This window comes from Protopterus annectens, chromosome 13.part0 (genome assembly GCF_019279795.1).
Source record: "Protopterus annectens isolate FY-2018-M chromosome 13.part0, PAN1.0, whole genome shotgun sequence".
NCBI lineage: Eukaryota > Metazoa > Chordata > Ceratodontiformes > Protopteridae > Protopterus > Protopterus annectens.
The window spans coordinates 1360804516-1360830263 of record NC_056747.1 but is presented as its reverse complement, the minus strand read 5'-3'; the positions used below and the strand labels follow the sequence as shown (position 1 = coordinate 1360830263).

General features: G+C 40.2%; 1 protein-coding gene across 2 annotated transcripts in view; it reads right to left on the bottom strand.

Annotated features, from left to right (window-relative positions):
• Positions 1 to 25748, bottom strand: part of PLEKHM1 (pleckstrin homology and RUN domain containing M1) — a gene marked incomplete in the record, with an annotated part of 788682 nt that overhangs the window by 67180 nt on the left and 695754 nt on the right. The window contains 1 exon segment of one of the 2 annotated variants that reach the window (XM_044055391.1): positions 1724 to 12858. Within the exon segment in view, the coding sequence (XP_043911326.1) occupies positions 12750 to 12858 (109 nt within the window). 2 annotated transcript variants of the gene reach the window in all.

The following is a 25748-nucleotide window of genomic DNA, read 5'->3' as shown; positions in this document are numbered from 1 at the left end:
TGCTTAAACCAAAAACACACACATGGGAAAAAAGACAGGAATTAAGGAAATAAACAAAGGAAAATTAAAAATAAACAAATACAGGATTTAACGGGGACAAAAGGGAAAAAAAAAGTTATAATAAATAATAAAAAAGGAGACAGTAAAAGAAAAGGAAAACAGCTAAAATTAACTTATAACTACAATAATAACAAAAGAACAGATGGGGCTGCTTGAAAGTTAATAAATGAATCTGAGCCCAGGAAAAGGTAAGGGAGGACCTCATAAACAGAAAGGACCAGCGAGGAAGCAGGTAAGCTTATTGCATCAACAACATTGATGGTTTAATAAAGATATTTCTTGTTTAAAAAAAGGGGCAGGAATTGAATAATTTATATAAGGTTGCTTAGGTTATATGATGTATAGCAATATATGTGAAGTATGTTTTGCTAATACAGTTTGTTTACTTTTGTACAAATGTAAATATGTCTATGTCACAAATGATAATTCAGTAAAGGTGTTTAAAAAAATAAAAAGTATAGTTCATCTGAAACAGGAAATTATCATCTATCTTAACATTTGGTAGCCTTACATGTATTACTCCCTACCACTCTCTCATTCGAAGTACTTCCCTTAACATGTGACTTATCATTCCCAAACCTGACAATAACTCTAATAAACCTCAAACTTTGCCTCCATTTATTTTCCTTCTCCATTGGTTAATTATTGAAATATGTTACCTGCTGAGTAACCTAGCACTAGTCTTCAAATGCTAGCATTTATTCTGGGATGGACTTTTTTTTTTTTTTGCTAAAAGTAAAACAAATTGAAATGTAATTGGAATGTGGCACACCTCACTCGTGCTCTCTTTATGATACATCTAAAGCCTCTAGTTTGGCCTCCCACCCTAAACATCCACTGACTACACTTAAAGCCCATCGGCTAGTTCTTTAGCTACCTTGTCAGCAGAGTTTTTAAAATTAGGCTCTGCAAGACTTACAGGTCCTTCCCTTCAAATAGGTTGGTCATTCCTAAGGGGTCTACTGAGGAGCCTTTCATCGTCATATGTCAAAAAAATCAGTTGGCATGAAGGCGTCAGTCCTAAACTATATCCTGCACTCTGACTATGCAGTTCTCTCAACACAGGCCAAGGACCCCGATTTTATCAAAGGCAACTGCACTGAAGGTAAACAAACCCCATGTTTTGGCACAGCAGCAAGGCTAATGATGACTCCATCTTCTACAATTCTTCCATCAACCACGGTGTGACGTTTCCTTGTGCTTCCTCCTCCTTGTGGCCACATACGAAGGTGCAGCTGGTAAATTAGAAAACATTACCAACTTGAAGAAACTGTTACAATAGATTAGGAAGTAATTTAAATATGTGCATACAGCTACATTGTTACAACAGTGGTGCCTGTTTTAATCAGCAATCTCTTTCCTCATTCAGACATGGGTGCTTTATGAACAGCTGCATGCTAATGACCCAATTACATATTTGCATCTGCACATAATGTCTTATTCTATACAACCCTACCATAAAAGCTAGAAGGTGTGCAGAATCAGAAAAGCCGTAATACAGTAATGCCATGTTCTGCGAGCCATAGCTGAAAGGAATTCACTTAGAACTGGTCCACTTAACTGCCAAATCATTTAATATTTTACTTAAACAGAAATTATTCAGTTACTGAACTACAAGTTTGTCAACATTTTCAAGTATAAAAAAATGAGTCATTCAGCCAAATAAATAGAAAGTAATTTTATTCAAAGAATCAAGAAACAAATCTCACATTACACAAAACATCATTGGATTAAAAGTATGGTAACATAAACGTAGCATAGTGCACTTGTGTTACTACGTAAAGAAACAATTAGAAAACTGCATAGTTTGGCATTAGTTGATTTTATGCCCACTGGAAAAATAATTATTAAAATATTCCAGCTGCTACCACCTATTTTAGGTTAGTCATAAAGGTATTTTCTAAAAGAGACACGGTAGAAGGTCATAATCCAGACAAGTATATCTTATAAAATAAGATTATAACTGAAGAAAACAGAATAAATGTAAAGATAAAAAATATATATAATTCCTAATCTGAATAACTTCTATCTGTATATATAGCAAGGACAGAATTAAAATATTACTTCACACAGGTGAACACAAGTAAGCCCTTGAATTAATCTCAAACAGGAATTACATTTACTTGCTAACTGGACAAGACCATGGTTTTTGGCAGTAGAAATTAAGTGTGCTTTTACGGTATACATTTCCATGAACCCCAAATAAGAGAATCACCTCTACATATGATCACTGGCATACCTTCATGCCTTGAGTATTTTTTTCCTTTTAATTCAGAAGTCTCAGTCCTTAGCCTGCAATTTTATTTCCATGGTAGAAACCTGGAAATCTAATACAGGAAGGCTCAGGGACTTCAGCTGACAATATTAATACAATAAATGTACACACATGCATACTTAAACTGTTCATAAGCTACAGATTGTGAAATGTTGCCAAAAGTATCACACTGAAAATTTACTGATTACACAGCTCTACCTGAAAGGAAAGTTTCAGTCCTTTTTCTTATGATTTTTAACACCCAAATAACACACTTTTGGAGGTGAAAAATGCAGTGCTGGCAGCACACATGGATAAAGCTGCGACTATGACCTGCAAAAGCAGCAAACTCTGCAAAATATACCTGAACGGCAGCCCTTTGAGAAGGCTCTTATCCCAAGGGATCTGTAAAAGGGGCTCCCCTACATCTCTACTGAATGAACTGGCCTAAATCCAGTTGGAGGGATAGAAAAAAAAAGGACACACAAACATTTATTTAATTTAATTTTCAGTTGGCCAACATGAAAGCTGCAGAGAGAGACAGAGAAAGAGAGAACATGCTATTTCAAGACATTGCAGCAGGAAACACCGCTGTGGTTTCTCATTGAAAAAAAATGTAACAATGCCATGCAACAGCAAAGCTACTAGCTAGTGAAATGTTCAAACAAATGCACTTACATTTTTTTTATGGGATTGGGGACCTGAATCCTAACGTCACCAATAATTCTTCCTCCATTTCCACAACTTTCATTAGTTTTTAAAGAAAATCTGCACGTTTTTACAGTTTGTACTAGTTCATTTTTGACAAAGAACAGAAATTACATATACATTCAAGTAAAGCTAATAAAGGATAGCAATATTTTAATGTTTATAGTATTTGGCAAAAAGTTCCTTAATACATTTTTTTTTAATTATTTGTTCTACAGTTTGTTTCAACATTCCAGACAACTTACTGAGCTCATGATGACCAGACTTGCTAGTCAAAATAATCAGAAAACGTTTCTTTGACAAACAAGTGTGAAATGAGGTGAACACACTTACAATCTCTGTGATGCAGCAGAAACTCACATTTTGTTTGTGTGTGTCTGGCAGAGATATCCCTGCTATAACTGCTTCATTGTGACATGATTTTAACATAAACATAATGAAAGTTTAGCAAGTGCTGTACAGGATAAATCCCTGATGATGGCCCAGGCAACCTGAGTTGGATTAGCAGCGCAGTTTCATGAGTGTACTTATCCTGGGGAGGGGGTGGGGGTCCTGGGCTATCTATACAACTGGCAGAGTGACTGCTCAGGCCAGTGACAGCAGCGTTTGTACATGCATGTGCGGACAAAAGGGCAAGTGCTAATGTCACCACCACAGGGTGTGATAAAACTATTTACACTAAAAACACTCTTACAATTAGAAACGTGACAAAGACAAATAACCCCAACGTCTGACTGTATGACACTCCCCCAGATGGCTCTTGCCCCAACAGATTGGAAGATTTCTTACCATTTTAGAATTAACGAATGAATGGGTGTCCAATAGGGGGCTGCTTAAAGGTCAACAGGCAGAGAGGGAAAGTAATCAGAGAAAAAAGATAAGATAAAGTTCAGCTGGCATGGCGGTTTAAAAGACTGAATATAATCTAGGAGTTGGGAGAAAGTGACTTTGTGCATATTTATACAGCGCAACTACAAGGTCACTAAACATACAGAAAAGTACATTAAAATACAGGACAGGCTGCTTACAATTCACAATTTTCATATGTGCAGGAATAACGGAATCACTGTTAAATCAAACTATCGATAGAAAAAAAAAAATCGCCACTCTCTTTGTTCTGTGCAACTGAAAGATTTTTTTTTTTTTTGGAATGAAATATTACATGTATTGTTACACTTCCCTACTACTCAATTACTCAAGTGCAGATTCAAAGAGATTTCACGTAGATAGGTTAAACTCTTCAAAGAGCTCTCTGATCACTGTATTTCAGAGGAAATTACTGACAGGACAGTTAACGTATGCTCACTGGCAACGATTTACTTTCCTTTACAAATCTTTCCTCTTTCTATGGCTATGCAACTATGGGGATGTCTTCCTAAGTATGGTGGGTAAAGTCCCCCACACTGGGGGAAGCAGGGAGGCCTATCCTCTTCACAAAAACTGACTTAAGAAATGGTCCAACAGAGTTGAAGGTTCAGTTAGTTTTCTATGTCAGTTACTCAAAGACACACAGGTGAAGTGTACTGCCTGTATGAATGAGACAGCAGATAGTGGATTTAAAGATTTATTTTTCAGCAAAAGAAGCATACATATCTATTGGTTATAATTTATTCAAGACTGAAAAATAAGTATTTTTTATTCATGCAGAGTCTTCATACAGAAAAAAAATCAAATATGTTGGCACAGATAAAATAAACATTTGTAGGGTATGTTCAATTTCTGGATCAGGGAAAAAAGTAAGTGATCTCTTACACAATGTATATTTAGTTTACACTTTTAAATGGCAATATATTGTAACACATTGTGATGGGAGACATTTTAATTCAGTCAGGTACCTTTATATGGATCCTTATACAAAATTAAAGTATAACTTGATCATTTAATGCAGTTCATTTTCATTTTTGAAATCTATACCAGACTACGGAGTTCAACACTTTCATTAGCAAGACAGCAGTGTAACAGATTATGGTTTACGAGCATTTTAGTTTGCCCACGTCCCCAAAGAAAACATAAATGTGCACAAAAGTTAAGGTATGTAGCAATTCTTTACTGCAGTTTTTTGTCTGTGTGTTGTAAGAATTTATTACATACATGATGAAAAACAAGCTGCTTAATATACAAAATGGTCACAGAGTCCATTTTAGACGGCACTGTCAAAGATAAAGAAGACTGCAATGTTTTCCTGCAGTTCCCCGTTAACTCTCCCTAATCTTAACAATATTTTACTTCAGTTTTGTGGAGATCATGCTAATAAGAAAGGACTGAAGCATGTTCTAATTTCAATTAATGAAATGAAAAGTGGTGCCAAGTACAGACAAGTAATGCTACACTAACAGATGCTCTTTGTGTCCCTCATTTATAATCGATGAACTAAGTTTCTTGTTTTACTTTCCTAAAACATCTTTCACCTGGCATTAACAGAAGATATTACTGACTATTTCTAAATGCTAGACCCATGAAAAACCCACTTTGGCTGTTGGACTTGTAGCTTCACAGCAGGTTCTACTTAGCCAAACCCATTTTCCCAAGTGGCTAGCCCTACCTCAGGCCAAGCCTTGGTTATGTAAAGTGCATTCTGGAGCTTTCCATTTACTTCTCATTCTATGTCAAAAGTTAAAAAAAAACTAGGACTGACTAGCCATTCCTTGCAAGGCAAAAAGGTGGGATGCCTGCTCAACAGAGCACTGCTCAGGACCCCAGCTAAGCCCCAAGATGATCAAGAACTAAGATATCTGGACATTTTTAGTTAACAGCCTCCAGAGTTTTGAAAGCATCTACAACAGAAAGAACTCCCAGAAGGTCTGCAAATGGAACTTAACACCTGTGGACTTCTCTGGAACCACTTCAGGAAGCCAACTCCCCTACTCCTGCATGCATCATCCTTGGTGATTCACTGAACTTAGGGCCATCATAAGAATTAGCTGATCCACATCCTCATCAATACGGTCTTGATAAACAGTAACATGTAGTGTAATGTGGCAAGATTTGGCCAAGTACTTCTTGGGACCTTTCAGAGCTGTTACTTTGAGGACAAAGAGCTCTTAGAGGATCTAGACCCTGTGAAGGGCACAACTTGATTATTAGCTGGAGGAAATGATGGCACAACAATGATGTAGCCATCTTGGAAGGAGAAAAAGTTGGTGACAAAATGGATATAAGCAGCTGCAATACTAGCAAAGGAGTGGTGGTCTTCAACGAGGCTGACATTTTTGGCTGATACCCTGCAATCTAGAATGGTGAACTGGCAATGATGTTGGTATTGGAATTTAGGTAATCCGAATGTTAGTATGACCGATGTCAAGTGACCACGGGGCTGTGTGGAGAAAGACGCTTGAGAATAAGATGTCTGAATCAATGTCTGCTAACCCAAAACTTAGTTATGTGATGCCTTCCATGTTCAAACTAGTCCCATCTGGACTACAAGCAGAGGACTCAACAGTTGGTCTGACACTGCTTTCTGGGTCAAAGAACGTACCCTGAGAAAGACACATTTGGCTATACAAAATGGTCAGTGTTTGGCCTGGTGATGTGACATCCATTTCAACTGAAGAAACTGCCAGTCTCACTCCAACAGACCTGAGGTGAGGCCAGATGACTTGCATTTGTGAGGATGGCCTTGTCTTTTCCGCCATTCCTTCCCTCTCAGGGATGAAAGGGAAGATGAAAAACAAGCTACAACCTCTAATTGTTTTCCCTCTCCCAGTAATTAATGTGTTTTCTTGGAACCTTGCCGCCAAGTGATTTCATTAAAGGCTGCACGCCTACACTGGAATGGATGGGCTGGTAATGATGGAAGTGAGCAGCTTCTGCTGGCTCACCCTTCCTGGGAGCTGTGGAGGAGTGTGATTTGCCACCTGGATGACATCTAGGAGGTATAATGGGTGATGCACCCATGAAGCATGAGTAAATTTTGCCATAAGCAGTGCTAGTGTGTGCACAGTGGCCTTAAGCAGTGCTAGTGTGCACACAACTGCCTTAACCAGCGCTAGTGTGCACACAGCAGCCTTAAACAGCGCTAGTGTACACACAGCAGCCTTAAGCAGCGTTCATGTGTGCACAGCAGCCTTAAGCAACACTAGTGTGCACAAAGTGGCCTTATACAGTGCTAGTGTGCACACAACGGCTTTAAGCAGTGCTAGTGTGTACAAAGCAGTCCAAAGACTAGTAACTGTGGGGACAAATGCATATTTCCCTGAGAAGATGGACAGCACTGTGGAACTCCAGGGAGCTGCTGAGGAAAGGAGCTCAAGATGTAGGTCACTTCAGGGGACCTGCCAGCTGTCCCGCTTCGTTGGGGAGTGAATGGGCCAATAAGGTTCCTTGGGCAGGAATGAACTGCTCTACATGTCTCACTTAGACCAGGGATGCTGAGCTCCTGCTGTGCAAAACAAATGGGCTGATTAGGTGCAGGTAGTAAGGCTGTTAGGCTGGCCCTGTGCAAGTGGGGACAAGGGGAGGAGAAAAAAAATGCCGCTGCATGCTTGAGATTTTGGGTGTTTTGTGTATGACAAAATAGGTGATACACACAAAGTGCAACTCAACAAAGTTCAACTTGAAGATGGAAAGAAAGCAAAAACAATCACTATCAGTTAAATGGAAACATCTTTGTTTTGAAAACAGCAGATTATGGTTATTGACAATCCAAGGTCTCCACAAGGCAAAAAAGAAAATGGAGAGTTCCGGTAGGAATGTTACACAACGGATGCTCCAGGGACAGCCTGGAAGCAGGCAAAGCATCCTGGGAAGATTCTGCCTGCCAAGCAGAACTTAGCAGTAAGATGCACATCCTTTCAGGTCCAGTGGCCATGCTGTTTAAATCAACCTGAATGTTTTGTGCTTGGCCTATATGTAGCAGTAAGACCTTTCAGGTCTGGTGGCCATGCTGTTTAAATCAGACTGAAGGTTTTGTGCTTGGCCTACATGTATTGCATGCTTGCATTCTGTGTTGTGAGGCGATAAACACTTGATGAGGATGAAATAATTTTTGGAAGGTATCCTGTTTCCACACCAGCCTGTCTCAATGCTGCTAGTGACAGTAAGGAACATACAACTAGGGGTTGGGAGGATGGCCAAATGGTTAAGGAATTGCCTTATAAACACAAGGTGTTAGAGTATCACAAGGGATAACTGGCTTGGCTTAAAATGGCTCGCAAGGGCAGTTAGCCTAGTACTAATCTATGAATCTATAAGACTAGGGAGACATGAAATTTGCAAGTATCTTTATGGAAATAAAACAGAAAGTGTATAGCACTGCTCAGAAACTGCATGGACAACAGTAAAAAAATATCCATCATCATCCTAGCTTTGAGCTAATAAGGCAACCTATTAACCCAGTGAAAAGAACCTAAGAAGTTTGACTACACAACTGGGGTCAAATACCAACCCCTGTGTATACAAATGAAGTTCTGTGAGATTTTAACCTCACAGAAAACAGGATAACTGGAAGTGATGAGGATTTACAATAAAATAATCCACATTTGGTAAAGCGGTACATTTTACATAAGAACAATGACATAAAAAATGTAGATTTTAGTAAATCTGATATGAAGGCTCTTCTGGTCTTGTTTTTAACAGGAAACTGCACTCATTAAACAGCAAGTCCTTATGTATTCAATTATGCAAATCAAGACACAGATTATACAAATCTTTAATTACACTTAAGAGTAATGGACTGCTTTACTAAAGGTTTTGAGAAAAATCTCTTCCTTCTGACTGGTACTAAGAAATTACCACAAAATATAAAGCACCCCCTACTGGTAGCACAGGTACACTAAATGCAGTGATGGCTGTGTGCACAGTCCACCCCCATCTGGTAGCATGAGTACACTAACTGCAGTGATGTCTGTGCTCATAGCCTCCTCTCTTTGGTAGCACGAATACATTAAACTTGGAGATGTCGGGGCTCACAGCCTCCCCTGCTGTTAGAGTTGTACTGTTTTAGGACATTCTTGCTTACTCTCTTACTTGCAGTGAAACTGGATGATGGTAGTGGGGAAGGGTTTCCCAAAACAGAAAGTGGCATACAAAGATGCGACTGAAGGGGTATGCAAAACATGGGAGAGGTTATCCATATGATTTTCACGTTAAAAGGCACAAGGGAGTGGAGGGTCACCATATGATGTCTGGGGTAAAAAAGAAAAGGAAGAAGGTCAGAGTGTGATGGTTTGGGGTAAATAAGCCCAAAAGACAGCGGGACTAAGATGCAACATCTGAGGTCAGGAAGGTAAAAGGAGAGGGACAGACATATGCATTCCAAAAAAAACAATTATAAATCTCAGATCCAGTTCATTGTTAAATAATCAGAGATTCGTGATGTTTTACTCCATCTCATCATGGCAACTACCCGAGGGTTCACTGATCAGGCACAGCCTCAAACAAAAAGGGACAAACTTCACAAAGAAATACAAACAAAATCTGCTAAGATAGTCTTTTCACATAATCCATGCACATCATGGCAGTGGCTGAAGTCTTATTTTTATAACTACTATAATCTAAAGATCACACAATTATGAGTATATCTTGGAACAGAGAAAACTGGCAAAATAACCTTATAATCTAAACTTTGTAACCTAAGTTACTTTCATTTTTATCTGTAAAATCAGATTTATAAAGACCAGGAAACAACTATGAACACATACTGCATCAGTGGGGAACATGCACTCTTTGCTACACTAAAGCAGGTACAGCCTTTCAGTACAAAACAGACTGTGTACAGCATATAAGAAAAAAAACTGAGGAAATGGACATTTAATATTGCTAGAAACTGATTTAAATGACCTGAGTAATTAATTTAAAGAATTTTCAGAACATTAACTTGTGTAACATACATTAAACTTTAACAAGTACAATGACAAATGGAGAAAGAGGAATTCTAATAACCTAAACAAGATAAATGAGCTTTTTCTAAAATCTCACTATTTGAAAAAAATTATAAAAGAATATCTTGTGCCTCTGCAATCAATCCGAAAAGTGCTCAGAATCTGTTATATAAAAGTGCAGTATTTCTGTGTTGACACTGATCAAAGAACGCAGTACGCACCATGCAGGGATCGGGAATTGTTAAACCACAAAAGGTACAGCAAGCAAAACCCTGTTCCAAAATGCACAACGGGAATACGAGGAAGGCGAGCGACTTGTTGAGTCACAACAGTATCGTGCCTGCAGGATGCACTGCCTGAGCCACACAGCTCGATTACGTTTTCATATCGGAAACTAGCAGCTTTCACTAGGTGCATTAAAGCTGCCAGCATCTGAATGTGAAAGTGCTTACCATTCTCAAATATGCTTTACTGACTGATTAACTTTCTGCCAGAAAATGGCAATTTAAATAAAAGCATTTACTATTAAGGTGTATTTCAAGTGTTAGCAACACACAGCCATTTCTTTATAAAAGTGCTGTGCCACAGTGGCAATGCGACAACGAAGTCCACTCCTATGCTAAAGTTCACTGCAAGCTTGAAAAGTACCAGTCAGTCTGGAGCACTGAACGATGGTATGAAGGAATCTGAGCATTCCTGCTACATGTTACAACCCCCTCCCCTGAATATAAACAGACCACTGCTTAACAACAAAAGCTTCAACAAACATGAAATAAAGTCCATTAGAAGACTAGCCATCAACAGTAAACCCTTTTAACAGTCAACGCATTAAGAAAACTCCACATCTGCCAACGATTTATAGTCTGATTAAACACACACACACATTATACAGATACCTACCTACCTACCTACCTACCCACCCACACACACGCACCCACACCCACACACACACACAGATATATATATATATATCAATCAAACATACACATACAGACAGGAAAGCAGAATGCACTCTATACTGGAAGCAATAACTCAAGAAAGTCTAACTTAACCATAAGCAAATGGGCCATTCTTTACATGTGAAAAATCCTTACATATGTTACATAACGTCTCAATAAAAGGACTTATTTTATTTATATTATGTTCAAGAAAACAACAGTACATTTGATTCGTAATATAAATGTTCAAAATAAATATATTTAAATTACCTACACAATTCAATTATTTCTTTGACCACATCGTGTCTTGTTATAAAACAGGGCAAACATGGAATCAATGGCACTTTCTGAAAGAATCCATGAGGGAATATTTCTCAACTTCTTTCTCAGCAGGGATGTTGCTACAAAGTGCATATGCTTTGGGAACTTAAGTCAGAACAAGTTGGCAAGGGCAAGACAAGGGCCTTACCACCATATAAACATAAATTACAAACTTTAAAATGAAAATGGTATGCCTTGAAAGAAAATCCGCACTTTACTTCCAGTTGTGGGCAGATGTGGCCTTACTGCTTATTTCTGGATACGGTAGTTGTGCTCTGAAAACCTCTCATTCAAACTAAAAGTTTTGCTTCAGAATCTATTACTCAATACTACAGAAACAAACATCAATACATGATCTTTCATAATCACTTTGGCAAAGTGAATCTTTTCAACATAGCTTAGTTAGAAAAATATTACAAACTAATAAGACCTGCCCAGTTACAGTACACTCAGAAAAATAATATTTTACTTAAACCATACACATGGTCATACTTAAAGTCTTTGCCAGCTGTATGAAGAATAGCGTACTTTGTATATGTGGTCATTCTAAAATATATACACTTGTAAAGGATCCAGCAGATCACCGTTACCCACACAGAACCATACACGTATTCATCACAGTAACCTTCTTTACATAGGTTTATATCTGTCACATACACAGCATATACATAGGGACTGTATCATCACAGTAACCTTCTTTACATAGGTTTACATCTTTCATATACACAGCATATACATAGGGACTGTATCTTCACAGTAACCTTCTTTACATAGGTTTATATCGTTCATATACACAGCATATACATAGGGACTGTACGCTTCTTTTACTTAGATTTCTGACAGACATTTTCTCTGTTTCTTAATAAAATACAACTTGACTTTTTTTTTACTTGAATGGAAGACTACCATGTGTGGTTATGTATTTACATAAAAGGTACATAACCATATATATTGGGACACAAAAGGGGTATGAATATGACATACAGTAGGATACAGAAAGTTTTGCAAATTTCATGTAAAATATCTGCAAAACTTACATTTTACTTGAAGATAAAACAATTTTTTTAAGACTGTGATGAATATGGTCTTCTCTGTGACAGGTGCAGGAAGCCAATGTTCTGTGTTTGTTTAAAAAAAGACTAATTTTAAATGAGCTTTGTTTCTAGAAAAGTTTATATGGGAATGTTCTACATTAGCTAATTTATCATTCATTGACAAAACATACATGCAGCAGATAGATTCACTGCTCACGCAAAAGTGATGAGGATAACAAAGCACTGGTGAACACAGTGAAATAGTAAAGACATTAGTGTTACAGCGCAGTACGCAACTGTTCCTTTACAGCCAAAGTTCACAAACTGTATAATGTACTTGCGTGCACACAATGCATCTCAGGTTACACAGAATGAAGAACACGTAATGCACAACTTTTGTGTTTTGGCAGTGTGGTGGTCTGCATCGAATTGTGTTCTTGTAACGTTCCTGTACAGTAGTGCTAATCGAAGAGCCCTATAAAAGGAGGAGGTAAACACCAGAAGTCTGAGCAAAATACCCTAATTTTTCCATTTATCGAGCAAGAAGTGCTTTTATAGTTAGGTAGAGCAGGTATTGAAGCTTAGTTGATCAATATTTGACAGTGAAAGATGGTATCTATTTCAAAAAGTGCTTTCCTGAATACTTCTGTCGGTATAAGCACAAAGGACAAGGACGATTTCCTTGCCTGCAGGAAATGTGGAAAACAGTCTTACATTCCTTGCACCTGAATAAAAACAAAAATCATGGTTAAATCAAGCATGGTATCTCATCAGTGCTAAGAAAACTAACAGGAGAACTGTGCAAATTCTTCATACTAAACTGTCAAGTCGTGTTTTTCCAAAAAACTTGGCTCAGATATAGAGCGAGTTTAAATCGAGGAGTTCTCTCATTTTGCTGTTCACTCAACTGACTTGAGTAGTCAGTCAGCTTTTCTTTATGGACTCTCCAAACAGCTATCTATTACAATAAAAGTCCTCCTATGGTTACTTCTGGTTACTAACCACTTTGCAAATGTTCCCACAGTTCTCACTAGTTATCTGCCCCTATATAAATGTGTCTATAGTACTATAAAATTGCTCCTACTGTTTTTTTCTGCCATTATACAACTGCTTCTGTGGTTACCACTAGGTTATTACATGTGCTACAAGAGCTCCTACAGTTACTACTTATTTTGTACCACTACACAAATGGTCTTATGGATATTACCGTCTGTTTACCTCTGCAATAGTGTTCCCACGGTTATGGTCAGGTACCAACCAGTATATAAATGCTCTTACAGTTACTGCTGGCTATTTACTGTTATGTAAATGCTCCTGTGGCAATTACTAGATAACTACTATTGTATAAATGCTCCTATGGTTACTGCTGTACAAATGCTCCTATGGTTACTGCTATCACTGTACAAATGCTCCTATGGTTACTGCTATCACTGTACAAATGCTCCTATGGTTACTGCTATCACTGTACAAATGCACCTATGGTTACTGCTATCACTGTACAAATGCTCCTATGGTTACTGCTATCACTGTACAAGCGCTCCTATGGTTACTGCTATCACTGTACAAATGCTCCTATGATTACTGCTATCACTGTACAAATGCACCTATGGTTACTGCTATCACTGTACAAACGCTCCTATGGTTACTGCTATCACTGTACAAATGCTCCTATGGTTACTGCTATCACTGTACAAATGCTCCTATGGTTACTGCTATCACTGTACAAATGCTCCTATGGTTACTGCTATCATTGTACAAATGCTCCTATGGTTACTGCTATCACTGTACAAACGCTCCTATGGTTACTGCTATCACTGTACAAACGCTCCTATGGTTACTGCTATCACTGTACAAACGTTCCTATGGTTACTGCTATCACTGTACAAATGCCCCTATGGTTACTGCTATCACTGTACAAATGCCCCTATGGTTACTGCTATCACTGTACAAATGCTCCTATGGTTACTGCTATCACTGTACAAATGCTCCTATGGTTACTGCTATCACTGTACAAATGCTCCTATGGTTACTGCTATCACTGTACAAACGCTCCTATGGTTACTGCTATCACAATACAAACGCTCCTATGGTCACTGCTATCACTGTACAAACGCTCCTATGGTCACTGCTATCACTGTACAAACGCTCCTATGGTCACTGCTATCACTGTACAAACACTCCTATGGTTACTGCTATCACTGTACAAACGCTCCTATGGTTACTGCTATCACTGCACAAATGCTCCTATGGTTACTGCTATCACTGTACAAATGCTCCTATGGTTACTGCTATCACTGTACAAACGCTCCTATGGTTACTGCTATCACTGTACAAACGCTCCTATGGTTACTGCTATCACTGTACAAATGCCCCTATGGTTACTGCTATCACTGTACAAATGCCCCTATGGTTACTGCTATCACTGTACAAATGCTCCTATGGTTACTGCTATCACTGTACAAATGCTCCTATGGTTACTGCTATCACTGTACAAATGCTCCTATGGTTACTGCTATCACAGTACAAATGCTCCTATGGTTACTGCTATCACTGTACAAATGCTCCTATGGTTACTGCTGTCCACTGCTGTACAAATGCTCCTATGGTTACTGCTATCACTGTACAAATGCTCCTATGGTTACTGCCATCACTGTACAAATGCTCCTATGGTTACTGCTGTCTATCACTATACAAATGCTCCTATGGTTACTGCTATCACTGTACAAATGCTCCTATGGTTACTGCTATCACTGTACAAATGCTCCTATGGTTACTGCTATCACTGTACAAACGCTCCTATGGTTACTGCTATCACTGTACAAATGCTCCTATGGTTACTGCTATCACTGTACAAATGCTCCTATGGTTACTGCTATCACTGTACAAATGCTCCTATGGTTACTGCTGTCACTGTACAAATGCTCCTATGGTTACTGCTATCACTGTACAAATGCTCCTATGGTTACTGCTATCACTGTACAAATGCTCCTATGGTTACTGCTATCACAATACAAATGCTCCTATGGTTACTGCTATCACTGTACAAACGCTCCTATGGTTACTGCTATCACTGTACAAATGCTCCTATGGTTACTGCTATCACTGTACAAATGCTCCTATGGTTACTGCTATCTATCACTATACAAATGCTCCTATGGTTACTGCTATCACTGTACAAATGCTCCTATGGTTACTGCTATCACTATACAAATGCTCCTATGGTTACTGCTATCTATAACTATACAAATGCTCCTATGGTTACTGCTATCACTGTACAAATGCTCCTATGGTTACTGCTATCACTATACAAATGCTCCTATGGTTACTGCTATCTATCACTATACAAATGCTCCTATGGTTACTGCTATCACTGTACAAATGCTCCTATGGTTACTGCTATCACTATACAAATGCTCCTATGGTTACTGCTATCTATCACTATACAAATGCTCCTATGGTTACTGCTATCACTGTACAAATGCTCCTATGGTTACTGCTATCACTGTACAAATGCTCCTATGGTTACTGCTATCACTGTACAAATGCTCCTATGGTTACTGCTATCACTGTACAAACGCTCCTATGGTTACTGCTATCACTGTACAAATGCTCCTACTGTTACTGCTGTCCACTGCTGTACAAATGCTCCTATGGTTACTGCTATCACTGTACAAATGCTCCTATGGTTACTGCTATCACTGTACAAATGCTCCTATGGTTACTGCTGTCCACTGCTGTACAAATGCTCCTATGGTTACTGCTATCACTGTACAAACGCTCCTATGGTTACTGCTATCACTGTAGAAATGCTCCTATGGTTACTGCTATCACTGTACAAATGCTCCTATGGTTACTGCTGTCTATCACTATACAAATGCTCCTATGGTTACTGCTATCACTGTACAAATGCTATACAAATACTCCCAAAGTTACTACTGGGTACATACCATTATACAAATGTTCCTAAAGTTACTACCGAGTACTTACCATTATACAAATGCACCCAAAGTTACTACTGGGTACATACCATTATACAAATGTTTCTATGGTTACTGATAGGAATCTATTGTTAAACATGTGGCATTACAGTTACTACTGGGTATCTACTGTTGCACAAATGGTCTTAATGGTTAGTACTGGGTATCTACCATTACCCAGTCCTATAGCTGTAACTGGATACAGTACAGTAATGGTTAGTACTGGGTATCTACCATTACCCAGTCCTATAGTTGTAACTGGATACAGTACAGTAATGGTTAGTACTGGGTATCTACCATTACCCAGTCCTATAGCTGTAACTGGATACAGTACAGTAATGGTTAGTACTGGGTATCTACCATTACCCAGTCCTATAGCTGTAACTGGATACAGTACAGTAATGGTTAGTACTGGGTATCTACCATTACCCAGTCCTATAGCTGTAACTGGATACAGTACAGTAATGGTTAGTACTGGGTATCTACCATTACCCAGTCCTATAGCTGTAACTGGATACAGTACAGTAATGGTTAGTACTGGGTATCTACCATTACCCAGTCCTATAGCTGTAACTGGATACAGTACAGTAATGGTTAGTACTGGGTATCTACCATTACCCAGTCCTATAGCTGTAACTGGATACAGTACAGTTAAGTAAAGATCCTACCATAACAACAGATATCCTAGTTCTCACTGTAGCAATGTCCTTCACTCTTGGGATATCCTGCTGGGAGCAGTCAAATATCCAGCCAGCATACCAAAACCTTTGCATCTTCCAGGCACCATATGTCTGACTTGTGTCCTATGTGCATATGCAAGGCATAATGTATATATGTGATGTACAAGTGATTAATCTTCAGAACTGACAAGCCCCAGAAGAAAGCAATAACGTGTACATCCAGGAAGGGAAAAAGGAGAAAAGGATGCAAGAAAAGACCTTCGGCTAGACTGAAAGCAACAGAAAGTAAAAGGAGGTAGGAAGGACGGAGTAAGTACTGCAACAGTGAGAAGTATGGCATCTACTGTTATGACAAGATCGTACACACCTGCCGTATGCCCTTCATTATCACTACTGCAGCATTCTTCACACTTGGGAGACTACAAAAGTTACTGAAAATTATGGGAGGTGAAAACCGCAGAAGAGCATTCCAAAAAAACAAGGGTGGCCCTGTTAAAACCCACCCTAACTTTAGAAATAAAATTCAAAATTGTAATATTTGGTAACGGTGTGAACAGAGGACCAAGTAGTAGCTTCCAGAACTAATTCAGTATCCAGTCCTTTGAAAAAAGCACCAGAAGAGGGCACTGCCCTGGTAGAATGAAAAAGAACAGAGGAGGAAAGCTGCTCGTCATGAAGGGAATAGCAAAAAGAAATGGTCTTAGAAGTCCAGGAGGAGATGTTTGCCTAGCCACCACCAAATCCAATTTCCTGGTATGACAGGAAACAAAAAGCTGCTTAGATGTTCCGATATGTTTTGTCTTGTCTAGGTAATATCTAAGCTGTCTACGTAAATCTAAGGTGTGAAGGACTCTCTCACTAGGATTCTGTGGAGAAGGGAAAAAGAAGGAAGATAAATGGACTGAGTCACGGACAAATCATTAACCACCTTGCTTATAAAAGAAGGATTGGTGTGAAGAGCCACCCTTGCCCTTGTGAAAAATCAAAAAGCGTGGAAAAACCATGAGTGCTTGAAGTTCAGAGACCATCATGGCAGAAGTAAGAGCCACCGATACAGTCGAAGTACAATGTTGCAGGGAAGAAGAACATACAGGTTCAAAAGGGGACAGAGTCAATTATTCAATTACAAAAATAAGGGCCCAAGGAGGAGGACTAGTCTTTTGTGGAGGCTGAATATGAAGGCGCCTTTCAGAATTACTTCAAATCTAGACACCAGAGGTGGATTTAGAGGAAGATAAGGTGGAAATGGCTGGCAAATTAACTTTAACAGATAAATATGCCAAGCTAGATCTGAGCAACTCACAAATAAGAAAGGACCATAAAAATACCCACAGTTAAGAGGCGCCCAGGTCCTGCTTGGGACACCAAATAGAAAATCTCTTCCATTTAGTCGCATTCTAATAGTGGGTTTTCTGGCTTATTTCAAAACTGAAGCAAGCCGTCAGAAAATTGGTGTCTAAAAGGAATTAAAAAAAAAACCTCCATCCAAAGTGTCAAGTAAAAGGTGGGCAAGTGAGGGTGAATGAAAGTTCCCTTGTCTTGTGTGAGGAGATCTAGCCTGTGATGTAACCTGTGTTAACTGGCCCTGGCCAGATGAAATAGAAAGGGGAACCAATGCTATCTCTGCCAAAAGGGAGTCACCAACAAGATTATGGGCCCATCCAACATGATCTTGTGCAGGACCTTTGGTAGAAGAGGAAGAGGGGGGCAGACATACAAAACACCCCTTCAAAGAAGAAATGGCATCCACTTCCCAAGCAAAAGGTCTTGACACTCAAACAAAAAATTAAATGGGGAAGTTCTCTGTTCAGACAAGAGGAAAAGATCTACTTAAGGTTTACCACACCAATGTCCAGAACAGCTCCCTGTGAAGCATTCATTTGTATTTATTTAGCCTGGACTTGGTCAGAGTTTCTGCCACAAGAATGTGCTCTCAGGAAATGTAAACCACCTGAAGAATCAAGTAATGGTGGACTGCAAAATCCCAAGCCTGAACAGCCAGTCTGCAAAGAAGGTAAGACTTTGTGCCCCCATATTTGTTTATGTACCACATGACTGTGGTATCATCTGCAAAAACCTATAGAGGACCTGAAACCCAAAGGGAATGAAAGGCCTGGAGAGCTAGAAGTAGAGCTCTCATCTCCATGATAGTGACATGGTCAGCCAGTAGTTGTTGATGGGACCAAAGACCCTAGGCTTTCAGGTTGTTGGAGGAGGCTCCCCAACCTTGATCAGAAGCACCTGTGTACAGCTCCTGAGTAGGGGGAGGAACCTGCAAAGACGGACCTAAATTCAGAAAAAAAAAATGATGAATCCACTACAGGAGCCCGAGCTTGAGACAAGGTAAGAGAGGAACTAAATACTCCAGAGGATAGCAGTACTGGAGTCAATCAATCTTGAAATACCACTGAAATTTCCTCATGTGGAGTTTGGCAAAATGATTCATGGGAATGTCAGATCCATGTACCCCAGGACTCTGAGAAATTCCCTTACAGGAAGGACTGGAAGAGGTAGAAGAGACTGGAAATGAGCAGTCAAAGAGAGATCCTTGGGAAGTAGGAGCAGGCCAACATTGGAATGGCCTGGACCCTGTAACCCAGAAACACTTGGTCCCGGGAGGGAGTCAACACAGACTTTTTCAGATTGAGGGTGTACCCCCACACTGCACAGGAGAAATATACTGAAGTGTAGATTCTGAAGCAGGAGATGCTGAAAGTGGGCTTGAATCAAAATGTCATCCAAGTAAGGAAATATCTGGATTCTCTGAAGTCTGCAAAAGGCTGTCACAGGAACCAGACATTTGGTAAAGACCCTTGGAGCTGTAGAAAGACCAAAAGGCAAAGCAGAGAAGTAATGAGTGGAAGAAACCAAGAAAAGAAACAACTTCCTGAAGATAAGGTGAATAGGAATCTGGAGGTAAGCGTACTTCCAATTAAGGGATATTATAAAAGCTTGAGGAAGCAACAGAGGGAAAAGTGTTTCAAGAGGCAACATCCTGCAAGAGGGAACCTTGAGAAAGGTGTTAAAAGACAGGTCAAAAATGGGCCTCCCAACTCCTCCTTCCAGGGAACCAGAAACATCCTGGAATAAAAATGTTTCCTACTGAGAAGGAGGGACATGCTGGCTGGCTCCCTGAACCACCACATCCTGTAAAACAAAAGGAAAATATGGGAACTGATAAGAAGGGGGCCAAGGAAGGCCCGAGAATGGAGGAAGGGACTTCCAGGACATAAAATATCTGTTTTGGATAATGAAAAGAACCCAAGTGTTCATGGTTATCTGTTGCCAAACAGGAAAGGAAATGGTTAACCAGTGGGACAGAGGAGTCCGGCTGAGGGTTAGGAGTGGCTGAATGCCAAATAGAAGCCGACTTGTCAAGGAAAGGAGGCTTAAGACCCTTAGAACCTTGAGAAGGTTTACTCGGCAAAACTCTCCTAGAAGCCCTCTTGCCCTTAGGGGGCTGTCTATGCTGCCTGCAGTCAAAAGAAGGCTTATTTGGATATTTTTTTTGAAACGCAGAAGCATGAAAGACAAGGACCCGATTTACATCCTGCATAACTTTACCCTTATCCTAAAGGGTCTTAATTTGGCAGCAGAAGTGCCAAAGAGAGTCCGGTTATCTAAGGGGGAGTCTAATAATTTTGTCTTGATGTTTTCAGGCAGAGCCCAGCGACATAACTAAGAATACTTCCTTGTTACAGATCAAGATGCAGCTGCCATGAAGGAGGCATTGGCAGCATCATAACTGCATTTAACGGAATGACAAGTCACCTGAGAAAGCGAGTTTACACAAGAAATGGAAGAAGACTTACCCCCCGAATCAGGCATATAGGTTCATAGGTAAATACTAGGCTATCTGCCCGAGGGCATCTACAAGCTTAGCCAGAATGTGTTTGCTTTTGCAGCCCCCTTAGATTAGTTCCCTGTGCCTCTGTCCAGCAGAGCCACTGCAGTGACCCCCAGGGTAAATTTTCTGTCTCCCATCCACTCGTCAAGGTTTCTCTTGAAGAGTGTTAGTGAGGGGCTCTGCCTAATGTAGATTGGAATCCTATTCCAAAGCATGGGGAGTGTTTGGGACAGGAATCTATCCCTCCAGCACGTCCTATTTATCATTGTGGTGAGGTTTAGATCCATAGAGTGTGTGGCTCTTGGGGATTTATTTTATTTTTTTATTTTGGTGGAGCATGTCCATCAATTCTGGATTGGACATGGCTTTGTATGTCAGGCAGAGATCACCTCTGAGTAAGCGGTATGCAACAGATTACAGCAGGTGTTTCTTCAGTCGGGCTGCATAGGGCATCTGTTTGAGGCCAGTAATTCTCTTGGCGATGTACTTCAGTGATCTTTCCAGCTGTTGCATGTGTCTTGTAAGGTACATCCCAAATGGGGCGTTGTACTCTATGATGGGTCTGATGAGTAGAGGAGCACAATAAAGTGCAGTTGTGTACACTTACCATAAATGTAAATGTTCGAGTGTATTCACTGTCACAGTATACATAAAGTACAGTTGTGTACACTTACCATAAATGTAAATGTTCGAGTGTATTCACTGTCACAGTATACATAAAGTACAGTTGTGTACACTTACCATAAATGTAAATGTTCGAGTGTATTCACTGTCACAGTATACATAAAGTACAGTCGTGTACACTTACCATAAATGTAAATGTTCGAGTGTATTCACTGTCACAGTATACATAAAGTACAGTTGTGTACACTTACCATAAATGTAAATGTTCGAGTGTATTCACTGTCACAGTATACATAAAGTACAGTTGTGTACACTTACCATAAATGTAAATGTTCAAGTGTATTCACTGTTGCAGTCATCACATTTGGGTTATCTGCTTACAGTAGCCCTCAGTCAGCCTGATTATCAAAGTCTTGGGTCCTGCGTCGGCTGCTGTCTCATCATCTATGACGTCAGGTAGTCAGGGGTATAAAACATGCAGCCAACGTTATTACATTAGTTTTTCTCGCCCCAGATGTCAGGTGCCCCCCTAATGGGAAGCAATTAAAAACAAGGGCCAATAAAACTGCTGGAGAAGCACTATTCTCCAGCGCTACAGCCAAATTATGGAACACCTTCCCCCCACAATAACCTCTCTACCATCATAAACCCACTTCAAAGCTTTACTTAAAGCGCACCTAAAAACATGATGATGGCTATGCCCTTGTAACTCTCCCCTCTAACTTCTCCCACTCCATCTACCTCTCTTCCACCCCACAAACTGCCTTTGATTACAACAAGCTCTGATACTTCCATGCCTATTTACTTATTATATGGCAGTAACTTCTTATTGTAACAATTGTTAATATCTGCTATGACTTTATGGATAGAACAGATGCTAGTTATCTACTGAATGTACTATGTTCTTCATCTGCAACTATGTTTGTAATATTTTAATTGCTAGGATTCTTAATCTGTAACTATGTCTGTAATATTTTAATTTGTGGAGCTTTTCTCCCTGGGCCTCCACTGAAAATGGACCTGCATCCAGTCGGACATTCTCGGTCAACAAATGTAAATAAATTATATACATCTTATATATATATATATATATATATATATATATATATATATATATATATATATATATATATATATACAAGGTTACACCTCCAACAAAAAAGCAAATGCACCAAAAAGCTTTTGAGCATAGTAAAGGAGAGTAAATGTATAGCCAAAAGAAGTCAGGGGGCTGGAGGGAGGGTAACCAGGACTGCAACAGTGAATACACTCGAACATCTGCATTTATGGTAAGTGTACACAAAAGTACTATGTTCTTCGTGTTTCACTGTTGCAGTCATCATATTTGGGTAGATTCCCAGGAGGCATTTAGATAGCATTAGGACCAGCTATAAGGCCCTGCAAGACTGCAGTGGCAAAGCCAGCTCTGGATTTAGAGAAAATTGGTAAATGGTAATGCTTGGTGAAAGTATGTACAGAACTCCAGGTAGCAGATTCTAGGATGTCCGTGGTAGATACACCTCTGAAAAAGGCTGTAGAGGTAGATGCAGTCCTGGTTGAATGGGGTCTAATCCCCTTTGGGATAGGTTTTCCATGATGCTTATAGCAGAAATGAATGCAACGGCCTATCCATTTAGAAATGGCTTGCTTTGAAATAGCCTTCCCCTCTGCCCCTGCAGCAAATGCCACCAGCAGTTGTTCAGATTTCCTTTGAGGTTTAGTCCTGTCCAAGGAGTGCAGTATTAGTTCCCCTTTGTTCTGTGGATTAGGAAAGAAGGTTGGCAAATGAATGGACTGATTAAGAGCCACACTGGATACCACCTTGGGCATGAAGGAGGATGGTCCTGAGGGACACTCTGTCAGCATGAAAGATGATGAAAGGCTCCACTGCCATAAGGGCCTGTAGTTCAGATACCTTTTTTGTTGACGTAATTGCTAAAAGTAATGCTGTTTTCAAAGAAAGAAATGTTAACTCTGAACTTGCAGCTGGCTCAAAAGGAGGAAGAGTGAGTTTTTCCAATACAAAGTTAAGGTCCCAGGCTGGAGTTGGGGCTCTCCTGGGTGGTCTTAAGATTTTGGCCCCTCTGAGGAACTGCTTCAGCAGTGGATGAGAGAAAAGGGGTGGTTCTGTGTTGTAATGAGCTGAAATGGCTGAGGCATGAATTTTGATGGTGGAAAAAGAAAGGCCCTTGTGAAGCATCTTAGTTAAGATTTGAAGAATCTGAGGTAAATTGGGTGCTGATGTGCCCATCCCTTGAATTTGGTTCCAGGCACAGAATCTTTTCCATTTTTCAGCATAAGATTTTCTAGTACAAGGCCTCCTTGCCTCTAAAATGATATCCAACAATTGTTTACTGAGGGATGGTAATGGAGAGATTAGGAAATTAGCCAGGCTGCCAGGGTCAGGGTTTGAAGCTGGGGGTGCAGAATCTGGCTCTCCTGCTGTGACAGCAGGATAGGGGTCTGAGGCAGGTGCCATGGAGCCAGCATTTACAAACTGCGCAAGAGTGGGTACCAGTGTTGGCGTGGCCAGTCTGGTGCAATCAGTATCTTCCTTGGTTTGTCCTGTTTTATCTTTAGTAGTACTTTGGAGAGGAGAGGCAGAAGAGGAAAGGCATAAACTGATAGATGTTTCCAGCTGAAGGACAGAGCATCCACTTTCCAAGCTTGTTTGTGGGGAGTCCTTGCGCAGAATTTGTCCAATTGGTAGTTCTGGGGGGAAGCAAAAGGTCTACATATGGGCTCCCCCATTTGTTTATCAACATGTTGAAAATCTTTGGTTCCAGTTTCCATTCGTGTGGGTCCATGAGATTTCTGCTGAGTTTGTCTGCCAGTGTATTTAGTTTTCCTGGCAGGAATTGAGCTTGTAGATGCACTTGGTAGGTCAAGGCTGTGTTCCACAGAGCCACTGCTAGTCTGCAGAGGGGGTAAGAATGGGTACCCCCCTGCTTGTTTATGTACCACATAACAGTGGTGTTGTCCATCCTTACCATTAATTGTCCTGGAAGAATGTGGTCCTTGAAGGCTGTCAGAGCATTCTGTACAGCTAACTTTTCTTTTTGATTGATATGCAGGTGCATTTGACTTGGGTCCCATTTGCTCTGAATGCACTTCCCTGCCAGGTGAGCCCTCATGCATAGTCTGATGCGTCTGTTAGGGTTTGGGCTGCAGGGGGTAGAGTGAATGGTAGTCCCTTGTTTTGGTGGCAGGCCTCTGCCCATCAAAGGAACTCTAACTGCAGGCAAGGTATGATAGGAATCATTGCTTCTAGATCCTGAGAATGTTGACACCATAGGCTTTTTAGATACATTGCAGTTTCCTCATATGCAGTCTTGCATATGGAATTAGTAGAATGCAGGAGGCCATGAACCCCAAGCCTTGCCGTATTTGCCTTGCAGACAGCAGGGTTTTTGTGGCCATTAGTTTGGAGTAAGTTGTCAAATGAATTTGTTTCTCTGGTGTGAGGAAAGCCATCTGGGAAGTTGTGTTCAAGCTTGCTCCCAGGAATATAATTTGTTGACAGGGTACCAGATGTAATTTATTTTCGTTTATGGCATACCCCGGACAAGTTAGCACCTTTTGTTCAAATGCCAGATGATTCAAAAGTATGTCCTGGCTTTCTGCCTGAATTAGACAATCGTCCAGGTATGGGTATATCTGAATATTTCTTTGCCTGCAAAATGCAATGAATGGGGCTAGGCACTTTGTGAATACCCTGGGTGCAGTAGATAAGCCAAAGGCCAGTGCAGAGAACTGCTAGTGCATGTAGCCTGCTTTGAAGTGTAGGTATCTTCTGCATGATTCCCTGATTGGGATGTGCAGATCAGCTTCTTTTAGATCCAGTGTTGCCAACCAGGCATCTTTGCCTAGCATAGGAAGTAACTGGTGAAGAGTTGGCATTTTGAATTTTGGAATCACCAAAAAGGTGTTTAATAAAGAAAGGTCCAATATATGACACCAAGAGTTGTCTTTTCTGGTAACCAGGAAAAGTCTTGAGTAGAAACCTTGTCCCTTTTCCTCTTCTGGTACAGTTTGAATAGCCTTTATGCTTAAGAGAGAGAGTACTTGCTTTTGAGACTCTGCCCACTGATTTGGGGGTAGATATGGCCAACCGTTTGGGGTTGGTAATGTGTGGAAGTGAAATCTGTATCCTTGGGACACTATTTAAAACCCATTTGCCCTGGGTAATGAGTTCCCAGTTTTTGCCTGCAGAGCAATCTTTCCCCCTAAAGGAGCAGTCAGTTGAGAAGTGCTTGGAAGTTTTAAAGTTAAGTCACTGAGACAGTTTACCATAGGGGGGAGTCTTACTACTCCCGGATTTGGAAGTGGGAGCCCCTCCCCCACTGTTTAGTCCTGTGCGTACACTAGGACTGAAGCCTGGGTGTTCTGCTGGTTCTGGGTTTGGACTGAGAATGCCTGGAAGAGGCAGGAAAAGACCAATTCTTAGAGGGCCAATGCCTACTAAATCTTGGAGGTTGTACTTGTAG